Consider the following 22,045-nt stretch of genomic DNA (forward strand, 5'->3'; position numbering starts at 1 on the left):
AGCATTTATCATCTCTTGATATGTTCTATTTTTTCTTTCGGCCATGCCATTTTGTTTTCGTGTGCGGGGTGCAGAACATTCGTGTATGATGCCATATTCTTCACAATATGCATCAAATTCTGCTGAGAAATATTCTCCGCCTCTATCGCTCCTAAGTATTTTTATAGTTGTACTTAATTGATTTTCTACTTCTGCTTTATATGTTTTAAAGGCATTAAAAACATCATCTTTATGCTTTAAGAGATATACATGTGTTAACCTAGAGCAATCATCGATAAACGTTATAAAATAACGGTTTCCCCCACGGGTCAACATACCATTAAATTCACACAAATCAGAGTGCACAAGATCTAGCACGTTTGTTTTTCTTTCAACACTTTTGAAAGGTTTCTTTATCATTTTTGATTTAACACATATTTCACATTTTCCGAAATCATGAATGTTGCATGATATCAAACCGGATTTAATTAGTCTATTCATAGTACTAATACCAATATGTGCCAATCTAGAGTGCCATAAGGAAATAGATTCAAGCATATAAGCAGAATTAGAAATTTCATTAATAATATTGTCGGTAGTACAAAGTTTGATCATTCCTTCAGCGGAATATCATTTTCCTACAAATATACCATTACAGGTCAATATTAATTTGCCCGATTCATATACAGATTTAATACCCGGTTTTCCCAATAAGTCCCCACTAACAAGGTTTCTATTCATATCAGGAACATGAAGCACATTAACAAGAGTGACTTTCTTTCCGGAAGTGAAGTTGAGTTCGACGGATCCTGTTCCAACGACTTTAGATCGCACTTCATTTCCCATTTGCACTTCTTGTCCATCATTGACTTTGGTATAGGTTTTGAATGTTGTTTTATCATAAGATACATGCACAGTTGCACATGTGTCATACCACCATCCTTGCACTTTGCCTTTAATTGCCATAATTTCGCTTACCGTAGCGATTATGTCATCATCGTCATGAACAACATTGACCTTATTTTTGGACTTATTGTGCCTGCAATCTCGAGCATAATGTTCGGGTTTGCCACATACATATCAACCATTTTTAGTACGTTTTGGTCCGCCAGAATTTTTGAACTTGTTGTGTTCTTTCCTTGGGCCGAGATGGTTTTTCATGCCATCATATTTTTTCTTTCCTTTAGCGGCAACAACATTTGCTTTAGCAAATCCAGCAGACTCAGTTTTTTCTCGATCCTTCATTTCCTCCTCGATACGAAGGTGTTTCTGAAGTTTCTCCAAAGAAAAGTCCTCAGAACTATGCAGCAATTTCTTTCTGTATCCTTTCCACGAAGGTGGCAATTTTGCTATTATTGCACCGACTTGGAATGCTTCAAGAATGTCAATTTTCACGGCTTTTATTTTATTCATGAGAACCTGTAACTCGTGTACTTGTGCAAGAATCGGCTTGGAATCCAACATCTTAAAATCAAAGTATTTAGATATTAAAAACTTTTTCGTACCTTCTTCTTCGACCTTGAATTTGAATTCGAGTGCGTTCCAGATTTCCTTTGCGGATGCAGTATTGGTGTAGAGATCATAGAGACGATCAGATAATGTGTTCAAGATGTGTCCACGACAAAGCAGTTCATCTTCTTTTCGTTTCTTTCTCTCCTTTTTTACTTTATCAGTGTCATTCTCAGTTGGTTCTGGAATTGCCTCCAGATCAGGATCCAAGACATATTGAATTTTCAGGGCGGTCAGGAGAAATGTCATTTTGTCTTGCCAGCGGGTATAGTTTGTTCCATCGAAACGATCTAACTTAACAAGGTCCTGATTCATCAGTTTGATGCTTGAAACAGAAGCGTCGGTGGCCATGATTTGAGATACTATAAGATTGTTAGAAAGTTCGGAAAGATTAAAGGGATCCAGGCTTGAATCGTGAACGCAACACTTTCCTTATAGTATTTCAAGCACTCTCGATTCTCTTAGAGTTCTGATGCAGGAATACCCAGGATAATTCAGCCTTATCGAGTTTGCGCAAGACCGGTAAAAACCCGAATGCAGCGAAGAGCGTCTGGAATTATTTAGAGGATTTTCGGATTTTTTTGTGTGTTGTATTCTAAATCCGGATTTATGCTTTTATAGGCCATGTTGATATTGTTTCACAAGGTAGAGACCCTTGGTGAAGCAATGTCCTTTTCCAATAATCATAATGGTTGGCCTGCAACATATTTCACCAACAGTTGCATGGTTTCGCCTTTGCAACATCTCATGAAGAGTTACAATCCGAATTCAAAATTCAAAATTCAAAATTCATGAAGAGTTATCTCATGCATTTATTAGCATTAACTCACTTCCACCATTTGTCATTTTAGAACACACTTGCATTTATTAGCAATCGACTTACAAGAGGTGGATGAATACATGCTGGTTCTGTTAAGTTTTGAAAAATGATTACTCGGCCTTGGATCGAGCTTTTGATCTTGTTTTGAAATGATTATCGGATGTTCGTTTTAATTCTTGTATTAACAGATGAATAAAGAATGAAAGAATAAATATTATACACTTCATGGGAGAGGGGTACATTTGTTGTGAATGGGGATGGTTCATGGCAATTAAACAATAAGAATATATGCCTCATACATCATACAAGTAGGCAATAGTTATCGATCAAATCAGATAATTGAACAAGTATATAATCAAGTTAATAAATCAAAGAATGAAATAATGGAGCATTAAGCAACGCATGGGAGTATGAACATGATAAACAATCAAGAAATAGAAAGCATGAATGAAAGAAACAAGTATGACAGATGATAGATGAATCAGACAGATGAAATGACGCACACAGAGGGTTCACTGAATAATTACATCAGGAAATGAGGCAAGGACCCAATAAAATCAAGATGAAATGCCTCTAATACATGGCCTATGAGATGGACAAGGGAGGATCAAAATATCTCTTCAATTCCCCTAAGCAATCCCTAAGTCAAACATCGATCATAACGAAGTCAACTGAAAATTCAAGTCAACTTAAAAAATAGCAAATAAATAGCAAATTAATCAAGAAAATTATGAAAAATTAAACTAAATGAGGTGGGGTCAGGACATCATCATCCCCCGAAAAGATTTTTAAAATAATGAAAATTAATGCATGAATTAATTGAAATAAAATATAGGTCAAAACAAAAGTCAACCAACCAAACTAGGTCAAAAATAAATCCAAAATAAATTGAAAATAGGAAATAAAATTCCAAGAAAAGGTCAGGTTGACCATGGGACAGTGGTCAACCTTCATCCCAAAAATCAAAAGCTAAAAATAATTTTAAGACATAAAAATAAAATTAATAAAAAAAAGTATGCTAAAAAGAACCACTTGGGCAAATTCTCCTTAAAATGACAAAATGTCTTTTTCCAAAAAGAAAATTAATCAAAACAAACTCTCTTTGTTATTTCTACCATGAACTACGAGGTTTTAATCCTCCATTGCACTTTGTTGGTACGTAGGCATGAGAGTTTAAAAGACTTGGCAAACATCAAATCATAATAAAAATGCTTATTTTCTCATCTCTCCAATATTTTAACAAACAACACCTTTTTCAAGCTAAAATATGCATATTTTCAAAGAGGTTCCCATGGAGTACCATGGATGTTTAGGGTTCTAATACCTTCCCTTTGCATAACTAACCCCCAGACCCTTGTTCTCTTTTTACTAGTTTTATTTTAAACTTCTTTGGGTTTTGTTCGTACTTTTTCTCTTTTTCTTTGGAAACAATAAAAGCACAGTGGCTACTCTTGCTTTGCAAGTCAAGCTAATCAATAGCTTAATCTCAAAAAAAATACCGCTACACTGTGGCCTGAGACCACCACCTTCGTCGCACCGGAAATCGCCTCTGGAAGCGGCGAAGGGCCAAACACATCAAAACTTGCATCATCACCTTCGTTTCATCCTTCTCTATCTGAATATGATATTAAAACCTCCTAATTTGTAACCAATCAACCAGATCGAGCTAAATTTCAGAAATTAAATACTCCAATGGAGGAATCAAAGTCCCTAGTGTTAGGGCTTTGATTCCTCAGCTCAAAACTACATTGTGGTAACAAAAATGAAGGCAAAACAGATATAAAAGCTAACCTACCTATGAAAACCGGTATGAGACGATGACTGAGGATGAACATAAATATGCTCAGGTATGTTCCTTCCTCTAAACTTCTTCCTTCCTTTCTATTCTTCTTCTTCTACTACTTCACTTCTATTTCTACTTCTGAGAGTTGTGTGATTCTTGTTGTTCTGAGTTTGTGTGTGAAAGTTGAGTGATGAACTATAAGGGGTTGAAAGAGGATCGCGAGAGGGATAATGATGAATGAAAAGTGATTTAAGAGGGAATGATTCAGAGAGTGTGTGAAAGTTGAGTGATGAACTATGAGGGATTGAAAGAGGATCGTGAGAGGGATTATGATGAATGAAAAGTGATTTAAGAGGGAATGCTTCAGAGAGTGGTGAATGACTTATAATCCATCAATGATTGAGACATGGTGATTTATAGAGGTTGAAGATTAACTGAGATTAACTATATTAATCTCAATCAGGTGGAAATTGTTATCTGTGATCACACTGTTAGTTCTATGGATCTATAAGAATTAGTTATGAACCTAGGGATTGAGAGAGTTAGTTATGTGAGATTCAAAATTGTTAGGTTTGTGTTTTTGATTGAATATGTTAGTTAGATGAGGAAAACCTGTTAGGTTTGGGTTGAACTGATAATTGTTATGATCTGTTAGTAATTTTCTATTAGTTTGCTATTGTTAATTAAATTGTTGATCTTTGTTAAAAAAAAGGATTGACACTAGTTAGGTTAACATTTGTGAGAGGTCAGTTAGCTTGTTAGTGTGTTAGTTTATGAAATGAAAAAAAAAGGTTATATGTTTAGGTATGTTATGCGAATGCTATAGAGGTTAACAGGTGAATCAATAATGTTAGTTAACTTTTGTGCTAGGTGACAATTATACCTTTGTTAGTGCTAGGTGAATGAATGATGTTAGTTAACTTGGTTAGTGATTCACTTGTTGTAACACTGCAATTCTGTTAGTAGTTAGATGTATCAAAATTAACTTGAAGTTATTTGATTATTAGATGTTAGTTTTTCTAAGTGAATATGTTGTTGTTAATGAATGTTTGTAGTTAAAGAAGTTATACTTTCTATTTGTGAATTGTTTTCTTCAGTTATGTATTGCTCTTAGTTATTTATGACTTTGTTGAAAATTAGTTTGTGTAAAATCTGTTAGGGTTAATGTGTGTAGTAATTGAATTTTCTGTTAAAAAGAGTTACTTGTCTTGATGAATATGTCAGTATGCTGAATTACTCTATTATGCTATGTAAGTAATAAAAATTCAACACTTGTGAAGTTAGGAATGTTTGCATCAATGTAAGTGTGTTGACAATGTGGATGTATGATGATGATGAATTATGTTAATACTTAAATGTATGTTGCAAGGTGGTTGTATGTATGTTATGTTGGTGAATTTGGTTTGGACTATTTTGCAGGATATTTGGCAATAAGGAGGGTTTGGATAATGGCATACAAAGTCACTTGCATTTGAAGTAACATGGAGAAAGAAACATCAAAGATCAAAAAGTGGAAGATTTATATATTCAAGTAAAGGAAGGGATGGATTATGGGAGAAACATGACAAGAATTAGGGTTGGGATAGTTAGACTTAGTCAGTTGACCAAATAGTCAACAATTGACGAAAAGTCAACTTAGTTAAAAAGGTGTATATTTTTGTATGGTCTGATTTGATGTAAAGACTTTGTGATGTGTTGTTGGATTTTGAAATGCAAATTACTTAAAAATGTGACTTATATTCTAAGTAACATACTTCCCTCCAAAAAATTTGAATGATGCACTTGCACAAATGAACTTTGTCGTGCCATTGAAATGAATTTTGAACCATGAAATTAACTTTGTATTAGACTGAAGGGTTTATGAACCACACAATTTGGACCATGGACTAGAATGAATGAATCTCAATCCAAATCAAACAAATGTAATGACCAAGATGATCACCCCATAAAGGAGCTTGATCAAGCAAATGAGTCCCTTATGGTTGACCAAATGATATTGATGAATCCTCAACCATAAATGCAACACATAAGGGTTAACAATGCAAAAATATGGAATTAGGGTTTTATAGATGAAAATTATGAAGTGTAGGGGAAATTTTGGGGTATAACAATAGGTACTTTTTATGGGCTTTTCTGACGCGCTCTGGTCCATTCTGACGCCTTTAAAAGGGGATTTTCTGGACTTTCACAAGGGTTACAATTTTGGGATATTGAAGCACGAATTTAAGAGCATGAATGGAGATTTTTAGAGTATTCGAGGCCATTAGAGGCCATCTCTTCAAGGGACTTCTTATGTTATTTTCATATATTAATTGTGGTATTTTAAATTGCACTATGAGTAGCTAAACTCTTCTAGGTTAGGTTTTTTTATGATGAACCTATTTCTATATTGTTGGTATCTATGTTAATTTGACCATTTGATGAATTTATTGATCTATAATCTTATTCAATTGCTTCTTGTTAGTAATGCTTTTTATGTGAGATACTTTTTTAATCTGATTTTGGGTACATAGGAAATACTGACCATTAGTCTATATATTGGACTTAGGACAATTGTTGTACTTGAGCTGGTTGAATAGGGATAGGAGACCCCGAGTAGTGGCATTGAGAATTAACGTTATATACATCAACTAACCCTGCTTACGCTGTCGGACTAGGGATAGAAAGCTCTGAGTAGTGGTTAGTGAGTTATTTCATGAGGGGTCGACTATAATAGTTTTGTTAATTCATCATGGGATTATAGTGATTAGATCATTCATATAGGGCATAAAACATAAACAACAGAGGAATATGGGATTCTATAACACAACTCGACCTCTTTCGTGACATTTTTTACTCTTTTATTTACTTTTTACGTTGAAACTCGAACCCCCCCCCCCCCCTTACTAGTTTTTATATATTGCACACAATTTGTCTTGTTGGGAGGCAGTTCTTGTGGATTCAATCTTTTATTACTACGACATTATCAATACACTTGTCGAGAAGTAATCATCAACATCAGAACTATGGAAAAGGTTAACTAGTGTCCCTTAGTGCAAGGCTCGAGAAAAGTTGATGTGACTTCTCTAGTTCGCCCCCTCGTCTGGTTTATACCTAGGACGATAAATATGCAGTGGACTCTTCTATTACACATTGATTGAAGATTTTAACATGATTCATCTTCCAACTTCTCTCTCTTAGAGGTACTGCATTTCAAAAGATCACATGTGCAAACAACTTTCCAATGACTCTTTTTATGCCTTTATAAAAGGGAGCTGAAGATTTGAAGGAAGGTTAACAACCACCAAACAATCTAACATAACATATTGAGTACAAAATTTAAGCTAAAATTTCATCTATTTATTTGCACAAGATCTTAAAATTTCTTATCTTTATATATCTTAGAAATCTTAAGTATTAAGAATCATTGTGGTTGTTGTAATAGTTCTATACTTCTTATTTTGTATTAAAGTATAGTTATAATTATTTCTACTAAATTGTTTTTTTAAACTAGAGGAAGTCTCTTGCAAGGTTGCTTGAGAAGTGAAGTCTCTTGCCTGTGTGCTTATGAAGTCTCTTTCTAGTGTGGTTAAACATAAGTCTCTTGCAGGATTGCTTAAGCGGAAGTCTCTTTCTGGTTTGATTGAGCAGTTGGAGTCTTTTTCTGGTTTGATTGAGTAAAGTTGTAACCAATTTGATTATAGTGGAAAGCTCTTGTTGAACAAGAGGACTAGACTACTCTTAGTTTAGGAGAGGAACCAGGATAAACTATGTGTGTTGATTTACTACTTGCTTTTGAACTTTATTTATTCTACTTCCATTAACATTCTAGTATCAGACTCTGAACTTATTCAGATTATGAAATTGTTCATTAGAAGTGAAAAAAAATTACATACACAATTCACCCCCCCCCCCTTTCTTGTGTATTTTTCTTACCTTCAGGCCACACCTTTATCAACATAATCACCCTACTTGTTGTTACCTGTCACTCATACACCTAGCCACTTTCAATCATGGTTAACATGAGAGCTCCATCCCTTACCCCAAAAGGTACCAGCGGTAGTGGTGATACTGACGCCCTGATGGAGATGCATGCTGCCATGGATGAGTTACATCACCATAACCAGACACTTAGGACGACGTCCATAACATCAGGCAGTGTCAACAGGAGTCCAATCCCCTATAGGAGATGGAATTTTCGGACCCACAGCCACTCTCAGACAAGATATGGGGGTGCATTTCCCCGAGGTCTTCAACACCACCTACCCAAGTTTGATGGATGCAATGATCCCTATGAGCACATCGCCTCCATCAGCACACAGATGGACATTATAGGAGCGCTTGACTCCCTAAAGTACAAGCTACTATCTAGAACCATTAGGGACGCCTCTTGAAACACCCTGTTTTTCTGGAAATTATTTATATTAATTAGTTATAATTTATGTGTGTATCTAATTATTATTTATGTGATAATTGGGATACTTTAAGGCGAAAAGGGTGGGTGACCCTTAGGTAGAGAGTGTGGAGGGTAATTAGAGGTTGGTAGATTCATTTAGAACTATTTAATGGATTAAAATAATATTTTAGTGTTATTATTTGAATGAAATAATAAAATAAAAGGAGAATATTATTAGTATTATTTTTATTAAAATAAAATTAGAGTCAAGAAGAGCATGGAGGTACGTAAGAGGTTAAGTGGGGGCAATGGTGGAAATTTATAATTAAGGATGATCAGGTTAATGATAAAAAAGTTAGTAAGAGGTTGAAGAGTTTTTATGTAGAAAAACTCATGATTTGTTGAGAAGAGAATGAGGCAAAAGCTAGGGCATAAGGAGGAGTCTGTTGAAAATCTATAGGAAGGAAGAACATATCAAAACCATTATTTCTGCTAAGAATTGAGGTAAGGGTGGGAAATTGTTTCAATAATAAGGTATGTGATGGAAGGATAAAATGGAAGAACCCTTAACCTCCTTAGGATCAGGTGTTTTAAACTCAATTCTAATGTTTTTGTTATAATTGTTGCTTGTATGATGAAAATGGTGTGAAATTGATGTACCTTATGCATGCTTACATTTTGTTTTGATGTTGTTCATGATGTTATGCCATTGATTAATGTTTGAAGGTTTTGCCCTTGATTTTGTTATTGGTGATTTAGAGACGATGAGTATGATGATGTGTTGTAATATGATGTTGATTCATAAAAACTATAGAGTAGATGCTGAATTAGAAAGCTATAACCATGCGAAATCGGATTTATTTTATGGATTTTTTTAGAATAAGTTTTTGGCACATGAGGGAGTGTTTGGATGGTTTAAAAACTAGTCTTTGGGAAGATTTTGCAGTATGTGCCGACCTATATAACTCATAGGTCGACACATGCAGTCAACACGTCTACCAAAATGTTGCAGGATTTAAAAATAAAGTACATGTGCCGACCTGAAAAGATCATGTGCCGACCTGAAAAGGTCATGAGCCGACCTATACGAGTCATGTGTCGACACATAACTGACAAAATGTTCATTTTTGCATTATTCAACGATTTTGGCCATAACTTTTGATTTGTATACCCAAATGACGTGTCGTTTAAAGCGTTAGAAAGATAACACTCAGATCTATAATGTGATAGTGATAAGTGGATTGTTTGATTATTATTCATATGCTTACTATGTTGGTGAACTATTTTGTTCATATGTTCAGTTAATGAATTGTTGACATATCCCGACGATTTTGGTCATAACTTTCATTCCGTAAGTTCGATTTTTTTTATTTCATTTGAAGCATTAGAATTTTAACACTCAGGCCTATAACATGGTAATGATTGGTGAGAAGTTTGAATATTATTAACGTGCCTACTATGTTGATGAATATATTGGTTTATATGTTTGGTTGTTGAATTGTTACATTGTTGTAATATCATGGTGTGATAATGATGTTGTTATGATGATGATGTTATGATAATGATGTTAAGGTGTTGATGTGTTGCCTCTGTTTGTTGATATTATTGACGTGGTAATATGAAATGATTGTTGCATGATGAATTATGTGATGCATAAATGATGAGATGTGTGTATGGATCCTCTTAGTGAACCTTGTTGTGTTAATGCATGTTATTTGAGAGTCACTCGTTATGTGTATGGGCTTTGGTCCAGTTTTTGTGAGCCTCGATCCTATGGTGATAGATCGGGTGCGATTAGTTAAATCCTATTATGAAGGGTTAGTGAAGGGTTACTTATGGTGATGGTAGCAAGTTTTGGTGAGCCTCGATCCCATGGTGATGGACCGGGTGCGAGAAGCTAATTCCTATTATGGGGGATTATTGAAGTGTTACCTATGGTGATGGTAGCGAGTTGGTGTGCTTCGATTCCAAGAGGGAATTTGATCCTATGATGGGGATCAGGGAGAGAAATGAACTCGAGTGTTCATATTTGGTACCACGTGCATGTCGAGTCGGTGTTGAGTATATTGTATAAGTGTTGCATTTGTATTTATGTTGTTGCATATGATGTTAATGATAATTGAGATGTTGTTGCGTATGATGCTAATGATAATTGAGATATGGTTGTGTATGATGTTGATGATAATTGAGATGTTGCCGTGTATGATATTGGTGATGATTGAGTGTGAGAATATGATATATTATTGTGCATGATTGTGCATATGTGTGTGAGATTCCAATTTTGTCCCTAAGATCCCTCATGGCATCATATCATATCATATCATTGCCTCAAGGATCATTGTGCACCTTTGCCTTCTTCCTTGTGGTTGGGTTATCTTTTGAGAGTGGTTCTTGATCACCAAGCATGTTTAGCATTTGTATATCATTGCTTTTCATTTTTTTACTAACCAAAAGTACAAAAATATTGTCATCTAACCTTGTTACTTGCAGATGAAGCAACATTAGGCCAAGCCAGTCAAAGGCAAGCCATTGAGCCATAGATGGTGGCCATTCTGAAGAATTTGGGAACCATGATCATTCACAAGAGTTCATATGAGCCATGACATCATTTTGAATCAAGATCTCAAGTGGTAGAGGCTTGGATTTCATCAGGGCATAGCTAGGTCAGCTGAAACCCTAGAATGGTCAACACAAGTCAACTGTGCATTTAATCAGGGATTTGAAGGTGGGAGATGGTTAGAAAGGTCTCATTCATGCCCATACAAGCCTCATATAACATTTCAAACTTCATCATTGAAGAATTTGAGGTCAGACAAAAAGTTTCCAAAAATAGTAAGTGACCTGTAATTTCAAACTGCCAAAAATGGAAAGGTCTTCTCCTCAAGATTACATGTCCAAGCAAGCTTCAAATAAAATTTTGTCCAACATGAAAGTTGAAGATCTTTCTCTTACCTTTCCAAAAAGTCCAAGAACATCCATTTCTCATTTGTGGTTGGCAAGTTATGATCAAATCATTGTCAAGGATATTTGAACTTCAACAAAGCATAACTCTTGCACCAAAAGGCCAAATCATGTGGTTCTTTTTGGAGCAATTTTCTCTTGATCTCTATTATCATAATCATGCATCACATTTTATTAAAACTCATCACAAAAATATTTCATTTTTTACTTGAATTAATTTGAATTTTTGGAGGGAAAATATCCATTTGAAAAATATGCATGATTTTCAATTCCAATCAATCTCATTTGCATCCAAACAGGTTTTTAAACTAGTTTCAAGTGAAATTCGCACTGTAGCATGCCATGCACATGTGAGGGTATTATGGTCATTTTTGCATTTACACTTCATTTGAGCTAATTCTCATTACCACTTGATAAGCATGATTAAGGATTGGATTAAGAGGGAGTATATAACCATAATCCTAACAGAATTCAGTAACAACAACTTCAAAAAACTCAGATCTAAACTTTTCATCTCAAATTCTCTCAACTTTTTCCATCAAATTTATTCATTTCTTTTGCTTGCTTCTTGTTCTAATCATCATCTGCAGGCATTGTTGAAGTGAATTGAAGCAAGATCTTGCATAATCCAGGCCAAATCGTGACTGTTGAAGCTTGAGCATTCCCATGGCAGTTGGAGATTTCATCGAGTTTAAGCATTGTTGAGCTGTTGTACATCATTCATTCATCTTCCTCATCATCATTGAGCATCTGTTTCACACTTCCAATACCTGAGAAGCACGATTCCAGATCTGCATCATCATAGAGGTTAGAATTCGATCGCTCTAATTCATGTAATTATCATGTGCATCTTGTAGATCTTGGAATGTAGGTCACACTGAGCTTTGGATCTTTGAAAACCATGCAGTATTGATGTAGTTATGTTGATTTGAATGTTGATGAGTGAAACTTATTTTGATCGATGCATTTGATACAGTTAGAGTTAGGTTAAATGGATGTTGGATTATTGATGTGTGTTGAATGATGATTTGAGTGATATAATTTTCATGAATTTCTGGAATGATTCGTTCTTGGTGATTGATGAACATGATGAATGTATGATGAAGCTTAGGGTTTCGCGTTTCCAGAAGTATTTTGATCTTCGTGATTCTTGTTTGCACGCGGTTTGGCTGTTTTTGTCCCATGCACCAGTAATACCGTGCCACCTCACTTAATGAAACGGCGCGTTTCATTAAGTGAGCGCCATATTTGAATTCTTCAGCGGTTCGATCCCGCTCCAAAGCATTTTCACATGTTGCCTCGCCTTATTTTTCCACTTATGTTTATCATGTTCCTATGCTTCCTTTCATCATTTTTTAATTTTCTTCCACATTAAAAAAAATCATAACTCTCAAAGTAATAATCCAATTCACATGAAATTTTTTGTGCCATGATCCTTGTAATGTCTATTATTTTTTGGATATTTTTTCAGAATTTGTGCTCGGTTAGATTTAAAAATTGCCTAGGGTTTGTTCTCACATGTCATTTCTTGCACATTGCTTGCCATTTCTTTTATGAAATCATGATGCTTGATCTAATGGAGCTGAAATTTTACATGCATAATCTAGACATCTTGACTGATCTTTTGGTATAGAGTTTGTGATTTTTGCATTTCTGGATGTTGAGATATGATGTGATCAATGGAGGTGTGACAATGTGTGTCACACCATTTCTTGTCCAATTTGCTGATTTTATTTACCATGCCATATGAACTTAAAATAATCTTAATTTTTGCATGATGACACTTTTAGATGTCTAGTTTGAGCATGATTATTTGTAGAGTTTTTAGATCCATTTCCAATTTGTTTGAGGTTTTCTTTGCTGTTTGGTCATTTGTGAACTTTTGTTGAGTGTTGAACTTCCATGATTTGTGAAATTCTCATGCATTATCATATGGACTTGAAATTTTGTACATTGATTCATAACATGTTGAAGTTCATTGTGGTTTTGGTTTGGATCATTTATCTTATGCCATTTCTGTTTTAGGATTGCCTTAAGTTGATGCACCATTTGTGGCCTTGTTTGAGCTTGTTTTTGCATACCTTGACTTATTGATTTTAATTGACATGCTTCCATTTATCCAAATGCCATGATTTTTGGTATGTTGCTCATTTGATGTGTTCTGTTTAGGCATGATTTTTCTTGGAATTTATTGAGCCATTGTTGATTTGATATTCTTATGTTCATTCTGTTTGCTCCAATGTGATTCCCACTTGCACACTTTGACATGATTTGCTTGTGAAATGGATTTGGTGCATAGTTTTGATATGGGACCAATTGGATGATGTTCTTATTTGATTAATCTTGATTCTTGTAAATTTTCATGTTCTGTTTTGGTCCATTTCTCTTTCTTTGACCCTAGGCCTTGGCCTAAGGGTTTGCTTCTCATGTTTGAGTTTGTTTTCAGGTTAAGAAGCATATGGCTTTAAGGAGATTAATTCACATGGCTTGAGTTGGTTTGTTTGATTGTTATGAACTAACATTGACTTGTTTTGTAGGATGCCCTTAGCTCATTTGATTTGAGCTTATGCTTTGCACAATGTAGTTTGACTTGTGTGATTGTACATTGTCTGTTGACTGTTGGTTTATCTGTTTGACTTTTGTGACTTGAGTACTGATTGAATTGGATTGATTTCAGGTACCTTAGTTGCTATAGTTCATTGTGAACTTGCTTTTGCTTTGCTTGATAGCTTTAGCATTGAGGTATACCATCTCTTCTTCATGTAGTCTGGAAGACCTGGCTTGTTACTTAGCCAGGCACCTGTCTGAAGTCCTCCTTAAGAGGCAATGTTTGTGATTGTTTATCTTTATCCCCAAGCAGGAAAAGTCCTTTGATAAGGCAATTGGTAGATAGAAGAGATGTGTAGTCCATCTCCTACTATTCTGTGTGTCTTCCCTTTGCTCACATTACATGTTGTAGCATTGTGGATCCTAACCCAAGATCTATAGAGTCATTAACTTGTGGAGAGAGTTCCAACTTTCTGAACTCCCACACCTTCTGATATTTAATGCTCTCCCTGACCGGGGATAAGAGCCATGAGGCACACCCCTCATATCCTTTCATCTGCTTCACCTTAACTCTCAATGTTAAGGTTAAGAGCAACACTTACCCCATTCCAGTTGACTTTAAAGTCTAACCCTTGCTTGAGCCTAATTGCTTGGATATAGTGTGTGCTAAATGACTTTGTTTGATTGAGTGCTTGGTGCATCTGTACATGTTTGCTTGTTTGCCTTTGTGCATTTATCATCATTAATTGTTCATTATTGCATGATCATCATTTCATATCTGTGTGATTTGTTTGAGTTTGCCCATTGAGGAATCAACTGTAAGTCCATTCATTGGCCTTTGTTCCTATGATTTGGAAGGGATTGAGTGTAATACCATTTCATTGGCCTCTTATGTCCTCTTTGCTTAGTGCTTCTGTTTGTTTGTTGTATGTGAGGATGCAATTGTAAGACCATGTTGTTGGCTTTTGTACTCCTATGATCATTTGTTGGAGATTAGAGTAAGTCCAGATAGATTGGCATCTGACATCCATATTTTGTTTTACCTTAGGAGATTGGAATAAGTCCAGATAGATTGGCATCCGATATCCATGTTTTGTTTTGCCTTTTGAGATTGGTATAAGTCCATTTATTGGCATCCGGTATCATTGTTTTGTTTTTAGGAGATTGGTGTAAATCCATTGATTGGTATCCGGTATCCGTGTTTGTTTTTGTGAGATTGGAATAAGTCCATTTATTGGCATCCGGTATCATTGTTTTGTTTTAGGAGATTGGTGTAAATCCATTGATTGATATCCGGTATCCGCCTTTGTTTGTGAGAGTGGTATAAGTCCATTGATGGCATCCGGTATCACCTTGCTTTTATTTGCTTGCTTGCTTTGTTGCCTCATTCCAAAGGACACACTTGAATCATCTTCTATATGATTTCAAGAGGTGAACTTCTAGGAAGTTTTACACTCCTTCATCCACATCCTTTTTGATTCTAAATTCCTTTTCACATGTTGTTTTCAAACATTGAGATACATATTTGTAACACCCCAAAATTTGCCCTCCTCATCCATGCATTCATTTAGCATTTCATATTGCATTTCATCATGTCAATCAGAATTAGATCCATAAAAAAAAAAAAAACGAAAAAAAATAAATAAATATTTTTTTACAAAAAAATAAAAATAAAAAAAATAAAAAATTTTAATTAATTAATTAATTAATTAAATAATTAAATAAATAAAATATAATAAAAAAATTTTGGACTTGGGTCTCTCTCATTTGAGCCCACAAAACCATGAAGTTCAGTCTATAAATACCAAGGCTTCACTTGAGAGAACACAGAACAAAAGGGGGATTTTGAAGAGAAGCAAAATACTCTGAGGTTTCCTTGGAACAAAACCCCGAGGAAAAAGATAGTGAGAGAAGACCTAACGGAGTTCAGAGCAGCCTCCAAACCCCGAAGGGAACTCAACTACACAGAATCACCTCTGCCTTACATAAACCCTGAAGATTGTTTTGTAAACCTCACGGGTGCAACTCAATTTCAATCAAGCTCTCCAATCAGGTTTGCCATTATTCCCATTACCTTTGCCCATGGGTTTAATATGTATATGAATGTATAAACAATGCCTTGAATGTTTAACCGTTTAATTTTTGAGTGTATGCCACAGGGTTTGAGGTTTCTGAAACCATACTGTTATTCATGAAAAAAATGCTTATGATGTTTCACTAACCCTTTTGTTGAATTTTTGTGAGGACTCACATGACTTTTGCAGGGATAACTTGCGTGGTTTCCCACTTTATTTGTGGGATAACCCCTGGAGGTTCATTCCGATTACCTGTACTGACTCACTTCTCTTTGATGGCATTAGCTTGGAAGGATCTCAGGGTTTCCCATTCCTCTAATTGCTGTTACTTCGGATCTTTATCCGCGTGGTACTTTTACATTTTTCCCACATTTTACTGCTTTCCTAGATGGAAGACCTCGATAGGAGGCAACGTTTGAGCCCCTTGGTGGCATTTTACTTTGAGATACATGTTTTGTGTTTTGTATTCATATCCCTGCAGGTAGCGCGGTTCCTTCGTCAAGGACTGCCTTTTTTCCCTCGAGCATCCCAAACCCTAAAACCCAAAGCAACACGTTAACTCCTTCTACTACAGGCGAGTAAGTCTCCAAAGGTCGAGCATCCGGTAGATTGCGTAGTGACGTCGTTCGCCCAAAACCCAATCCATAACCCCGTAGTTAGCCGAACTACGTTTTGCTCTGATTCTCAGGCCAGATGAGATACGTAGGCATAAGACGCGATGTCTTAGCGAGCACACATCCCCCCAACCCATAGGTCAGCCGAGCTACGAAGACTCTGATTCTCATATTCAGATGAGATACGTATGCAGTGGATGCGACATCCGCACGAGTCATTTTCATTTAACCCTTTTTTTTTGGCAAACAGCACAAGATAAACCCACACCCTTTAGACAAGAACTACAAAAGTGGATCCCGTAGAATACTACGGATGCGTAGGGGTGCTAATACCTTCCCTTCGTATAACCGACTCCCGAACCCAAGATTTGGTTGCGAGACCCCGTCTCGTCCTTTCCTTTTTCAGGTTTACTTCGAGCGTTTCCTTTCCCTCCTTTGGGATGAATAACGCACGGTGGCGACTCTTCTGTCATTTTCTTTCGCCGGTTGTTTTTTTTTCGCACACTGTATTTTTCAGGTTGCGACAGCTGGCGACTCCACTGGGGACTTAAGAAGTTGACCTCTTGCTGGTCCATCTTCCCTAAGCGAGTCCCTCCTAGCTTTTGTAGTTTGTTTATTGGGTGTTCATGCTTTTGTACGGTTATTTATTTACCTGCTTTACCTTATTGCATTATGTACATATCATTGTTGTATCTGTTGGCTGGCTATGGCTGCTTGGTGATCTTTGTGAGATGAGTTCTATACCCGAACTCGAGTGCACTTAAGATAGGAGAATGGCATAGTCCTGTCGACTTGTGTGGAGTTATTCCTTAGCGAGTCGACTTGCAAGCCCATTCACTTGGTGGAGGTCATGTTGAGATCAATAATGTCACACAAGTAAGTTGTGGTTAGACATTACTTGTTCCAATATAGACCTAAGAAGCCGAGGACCTTAGTTTACCAAACCCATCTTGGCCTATTCATAGGACGTAGTGCGAAAGTCGTTCAAGTGTAAGATTTGATACGATTGTCATGCGATACTACACTCATAAGAGTCTCTCTTGAGAATATTGTTGAAATACGAGTAGTCGTTCCTCTGATAATATCCGAAAGATGGGATTATGACTATGGGAACCTTTTGTAGAACATGTTTGGCAGGTTTAAACCTTAGTACACTCCTTTTGGGTGGTTCTTAACCTAAACTCCATGCTCGTGACTTGCAACAAACCCTTGATTCATGGTTAATCCGATCAGGTATCCTTAATATCAATGAAACTCGGGTGTTGATAAGGTGTAAACCATAATCCACCAAAATGGGTGGTTGATATTAAGGATAACATGATCCATCCCATGACCTTTGTTTGGTGTGCTCTTAATTTCTCTCCAGACAGTGCAACCTGACAGATGTTCAAGCAGATACATCAATTCTGATTGACATGCCTTTGCATTGCATAACATCATCTGCATATTTGCATCCAACATCTCATGCTTATTGATTTGCAGGGTATTCCCTTTCAAAACGGGGGTGCCTTAAAACTGAACAAGCAGTGCATCGCATACCATGCATATTAACCCTTGTCTGTTTTGCAGGTGTCACCGCAGTGTCTAATGTTTGTTCCCTGTATCAGGCAGTTATTGGTCCTAAGCGAGTTCACAGATACCCGACAAAGGAAAATCGTCCACGACTAGCGATGGACCAAGCACAGAAAGAGCTGGCTGATATGCGTGAAAGGATGGATCAGTTCATGACATTGATGACTGGTATGGCAGTAGGTCAAGAAAAGCTGAGGGAATTGGTTGAGCAACCGAGACACGATCCGAAGGTGGAGATACTAAATGCTGAGGGAAACCCTGGTAACCCTGGGAACGCTGATAACCCTGTGAACACTGGTAACGCGGGTAACGCAAATGCTGATGGAAACCCGGGTAATGTTGGCAACACAGGGAATGTTGGAAATGATATTGGCGGAAGGTACAATGTGAATCAAGGAATTCAGATTAACGGGCACCCCGTTACTGAAGATTATCAGTGTGATCAATTTTCTTTGCACGACGAGGCCCTCGAGACCACTCGCCGTATGGATGAGCTGGCTGAGAAGCTCAAATCTTTGGAGTCTCAAAATTCCTTAGGCTTTGATGTCACAAATCTTGGTCTGGTTCAGGGAGTAAGGATTCCTCACAAGTTCAAACCCCCTACTTTTGAGAAATACAACGGGGCTTCTTTCCCACGCACTCATCTCCAATCTTATCTGGGAAGGTTGGGAGCTCACACGGAAGATGAAAAGCTGTGGATGTACTATTTTGAAGACAATCTAACTGGAGCTTCTCGTGAATGGTATTCTCATTTGTCTCGTACTACCATCAAGAGCTGGAAAGACTTGGCAGAGGCTTTTGTCAAGCAATATCAATACAACTTGGACATGGCTCCAAATCGGACCTTGTTGCAAGGTATGTCCCAGACTGCCAAGGAGACCTTTAGAGAGTATGCTCAGCGTTGGAGACAGATTGCTGCGTCCGTCCAACCCCCTATGTCTGAAAGGGAGATGGCGGACATGTTCATGAACACTCTTCAAGGCAATTATATTGAGAGATTGGTTGCTTGCCCGTCAATCAGCTTTGCAGAGATAGTAATTGCTGGGGAAAGAATCGAGAGTCTGTTGAAGATGGGCCGAATTCAAGACAATGGTGCTTCCAACTCATCAGGTCCCAAGAGACCGTTTGCTGGTAACTGTCAGCGAAGAAAAGAAGGCGAGGCAAGCGCTGTGTATACCGGCAGAGGCAGGGGTAGATGACGCCCTAATTACTATCAAGATCAAGTGGCCGCAGTCACTATTCCAACACCTGTTCCTCAACCGCAATATCATCCGCAACAACAACCCAGGTACAACAATCAACAACAAGAAGGTAATCCGGGTCAGCAGAGACGTTATCAACAACGTCCAAGGCAGATAGACCGGGTCATCGAGCCAATCCCAATGCCTTATTCAGTATTACTTCCCAAGCTGATTGACATGAATCTGGTTACATTGAGAACTCTGGCCCCACCAATCGATCCCAATAATTTGCCCAGAGGTTATGATGTCAACGCCAGATGTGCTTTTCACTCCAACGCACCTGGCCATACTACAGATAATTGCAAGGCTCTCCAGTTAAAGGTACAAGATTTGAGAGATGCCCAGGCTATCAATTTTGCTCCGGTGCCTAATGTTATCCAGAACCCGATGCCGGCTCACGGCGGGCAGGGGATTAATGCTGTCGAAGTGGTTGAAGCTGGTAATGCCCAAGGCTGGGGCAAATTTGTGGAGCCAGTCATCAAAGAAGACAAGTTTGGATTGGGGTATGCTCCGGGATCTCAGAAGAATGAAACCGGTACTCTCTCCAGCGGGGGTTTGGTTTCTCCCCACGTCGTCAATGCTGCAGATGAAGACAAGGCTGACAGCGACTGTGACTTAGATAGCTGGATTCGCCCGTGTGTCTCGGGAGAAAAGCTCGACAATTGGTCGTCCGAAAAAGTCGTCCGGTTTACTCTACTGAAGGAGTAATTTTTATTGTTTTCCTTTTATCACATGCATAATAAAGTCTTACACTTTGCCCAAGGTGTAACGGCTCATTTGTAGGGCCATCCATTTACTTACATTTCGCAATTATTTTTATCATCAATAAAGGACGGCTTTTGCAAACAATTTTGTGTTCTCTTTCTTTCAGTTTTTTTTACTTTTTACCAAAAAAATGGCAATGTTTCTTTTTTCGTTTTTCCTTTCTTTCAAAAAAAATCTCTCTCATTCTAAGGTAAAGCATGATCCTCCATCATGCAGAGCCGACCACTCGGATCTCACTGCTAACGACACTGCTATGGCCAAGTATGACTTCGACAATCCTATCTATCAAGCCGAAGAAGGGGCTGAGGAAGATTGTGAATTGCCTGAAGGGTTAGCCAGATTGTTGAAACAGGAGGACCGAGCTATTACACCTTATCAGGAGGTGGTTGAGACCATCAACGTTGGTACCGAAGACGACAAGAAAGAGATCAAGATCGGGGCCAGGCTACAGGCCGAGAGGAAAGACCATTGATCATGTACTTGACTGTGTTAGAAAATTCAATGGGTTGTGTGCTCGGTCAGCATGACGAGTCAGGTCGAAAAGAGCATGCAAAATACTACCTTAGCAAAAGTTTACCGACTGTGAACAAAGATACTCATTGCTCGAGAAAACTTGCCGCGCTTTGGCATGGGCTGCTCGCCGACTAAGACAGTATATGTTGACTCACACGACTCTATTGATATCAAAAATGGATTCAATCAAGTATATTTTTGAAAAGCCAGCACTTACCGGAAAAGTTACTAGGTGACAAATGATACTGACAGAGTATGACATCCAATACACTTCACAAAAAGCCATCAAGGGAAATGTCTTGTCAGACTATCTTGCAGAGCAACCGATTGATGATTACCAACCTATGAGGTTTGACTTTCCTGATGAGGACATCATGTTTCTCAAATCGAAAGATTGAGAGGAACCACTCCCGGAGGAGGGGCCTGACCCTGAATCCAAATGGGTTATGATGTTTGATGGGGCGGTCCACGTCAATGGTCGCGGAGTTGGTATAGTGTTGATCACACCGGAAGGGGGTTCATATGCCATTTGGTGCCAGAATAACTTTTCCCTGCACCAACAATGAAGCCGAATACGAAGCTTGTATCCTAAGACTTGAGGAAGCCGTCAATATACAGATTAAAACCCTGGATGTATACGGGGACTCAGCTTTGGTCATCAATCAAACCAACGGGAAATGGTGCTATGCTGGAACTACGTACCCAGAATTGACGTATCTCGGTCAGAGACGAATGAAGAAAGCATTTGGTCAGAAAGTGCGCTCTCGGGAGTATCGAGTCGGTGAATTGGTACTCAAAAGATTTCTTCCTCCCAACACAGATCACAGGGGCAAATGGACACCGAACTAGGAGGGTCCGCACGTGGTTAAAAGGATTTTCTATGGAGGAGCTTTGACGCTAACAACCATGGAGGGCGAAGGATTCCCGTCCCCTATTAACTCAGACGCGGTTAAAAAATACTTCGCATAAAATAGACCCGCTGGACAGTAAAAAGAATAGTCCAGGCAAAAAAGGGGATTCCCGACGAACAAAAAAAAAAAGAATAAAGAGGTTCGGGCAAAAATTAGGGATATATAAAAAAAAATAAAGTACACCCGGTGAGTCGAAAACCCAAAAGGGCGGCTCAGGCAAAAATGGGTATCCCGGTGGGTTGAAAACCCGAAAAGAGGGCGATCCAGGCAAAAGTTAGGGAATAAGCGAATGACTGTGATCTGAGTTCATCAGTGTTATATCACCGTTTCATTCAATCCGGCAATCTTCGAAGGTTAAAGATCGACTAATCATCCACTTC

At 37.7% G+C, this 22,045-nt stretch overlaps 1 protein-coding gene across 1 annotated transcript; it reads right to left on the bottom strand.

Moving 5' to 3' along the window:
* Positions 1 to 1,059: 1,059 nt before the first annotated feature.
* LOC127103922 (uncharacterized) lies at positions 1,060 to 1,839 on the bottom strand. The gene has a single exon (XM_051041154.1). The coding sequence runs from the start codon at positions 1,837 to 1,839 to the stop codon at positions 1,060 to 1,062; it is 780 nt and encodes a 259-aa protein (XP_050897111.1).
* Between the last annotated feature and the right edge of the window lie 20,206 nt (positions 1,840 to 22,045).

The sequence above is a fragment of the Lathyrus oleraceus genome, chromosome 7, assembly GCF_024323335.1.
Source record: "Lathyrus oleraceus cultivar Zhongwan6 chromosome 7, CAAS_Psat_ZW6_1.0, whole genome shotgun sequence".
Lineage (NCBI taxonomy): Eukaryota > Viridiplantae > Streptophyta > Magnoliopsida > Fabales > Fabaceae > Lathyrus > Lathyrus oleraceus.

What these genes read in the sequence shown, in the direction of transcription:
- LOC127103922 (XM_051041154.1), bottom strand. Translation starts at nt 1,839, where the DNA reads ATGGCCACCGACGCTTCTGTTTCAAGCATCAAACTGATGAATCAGGAC.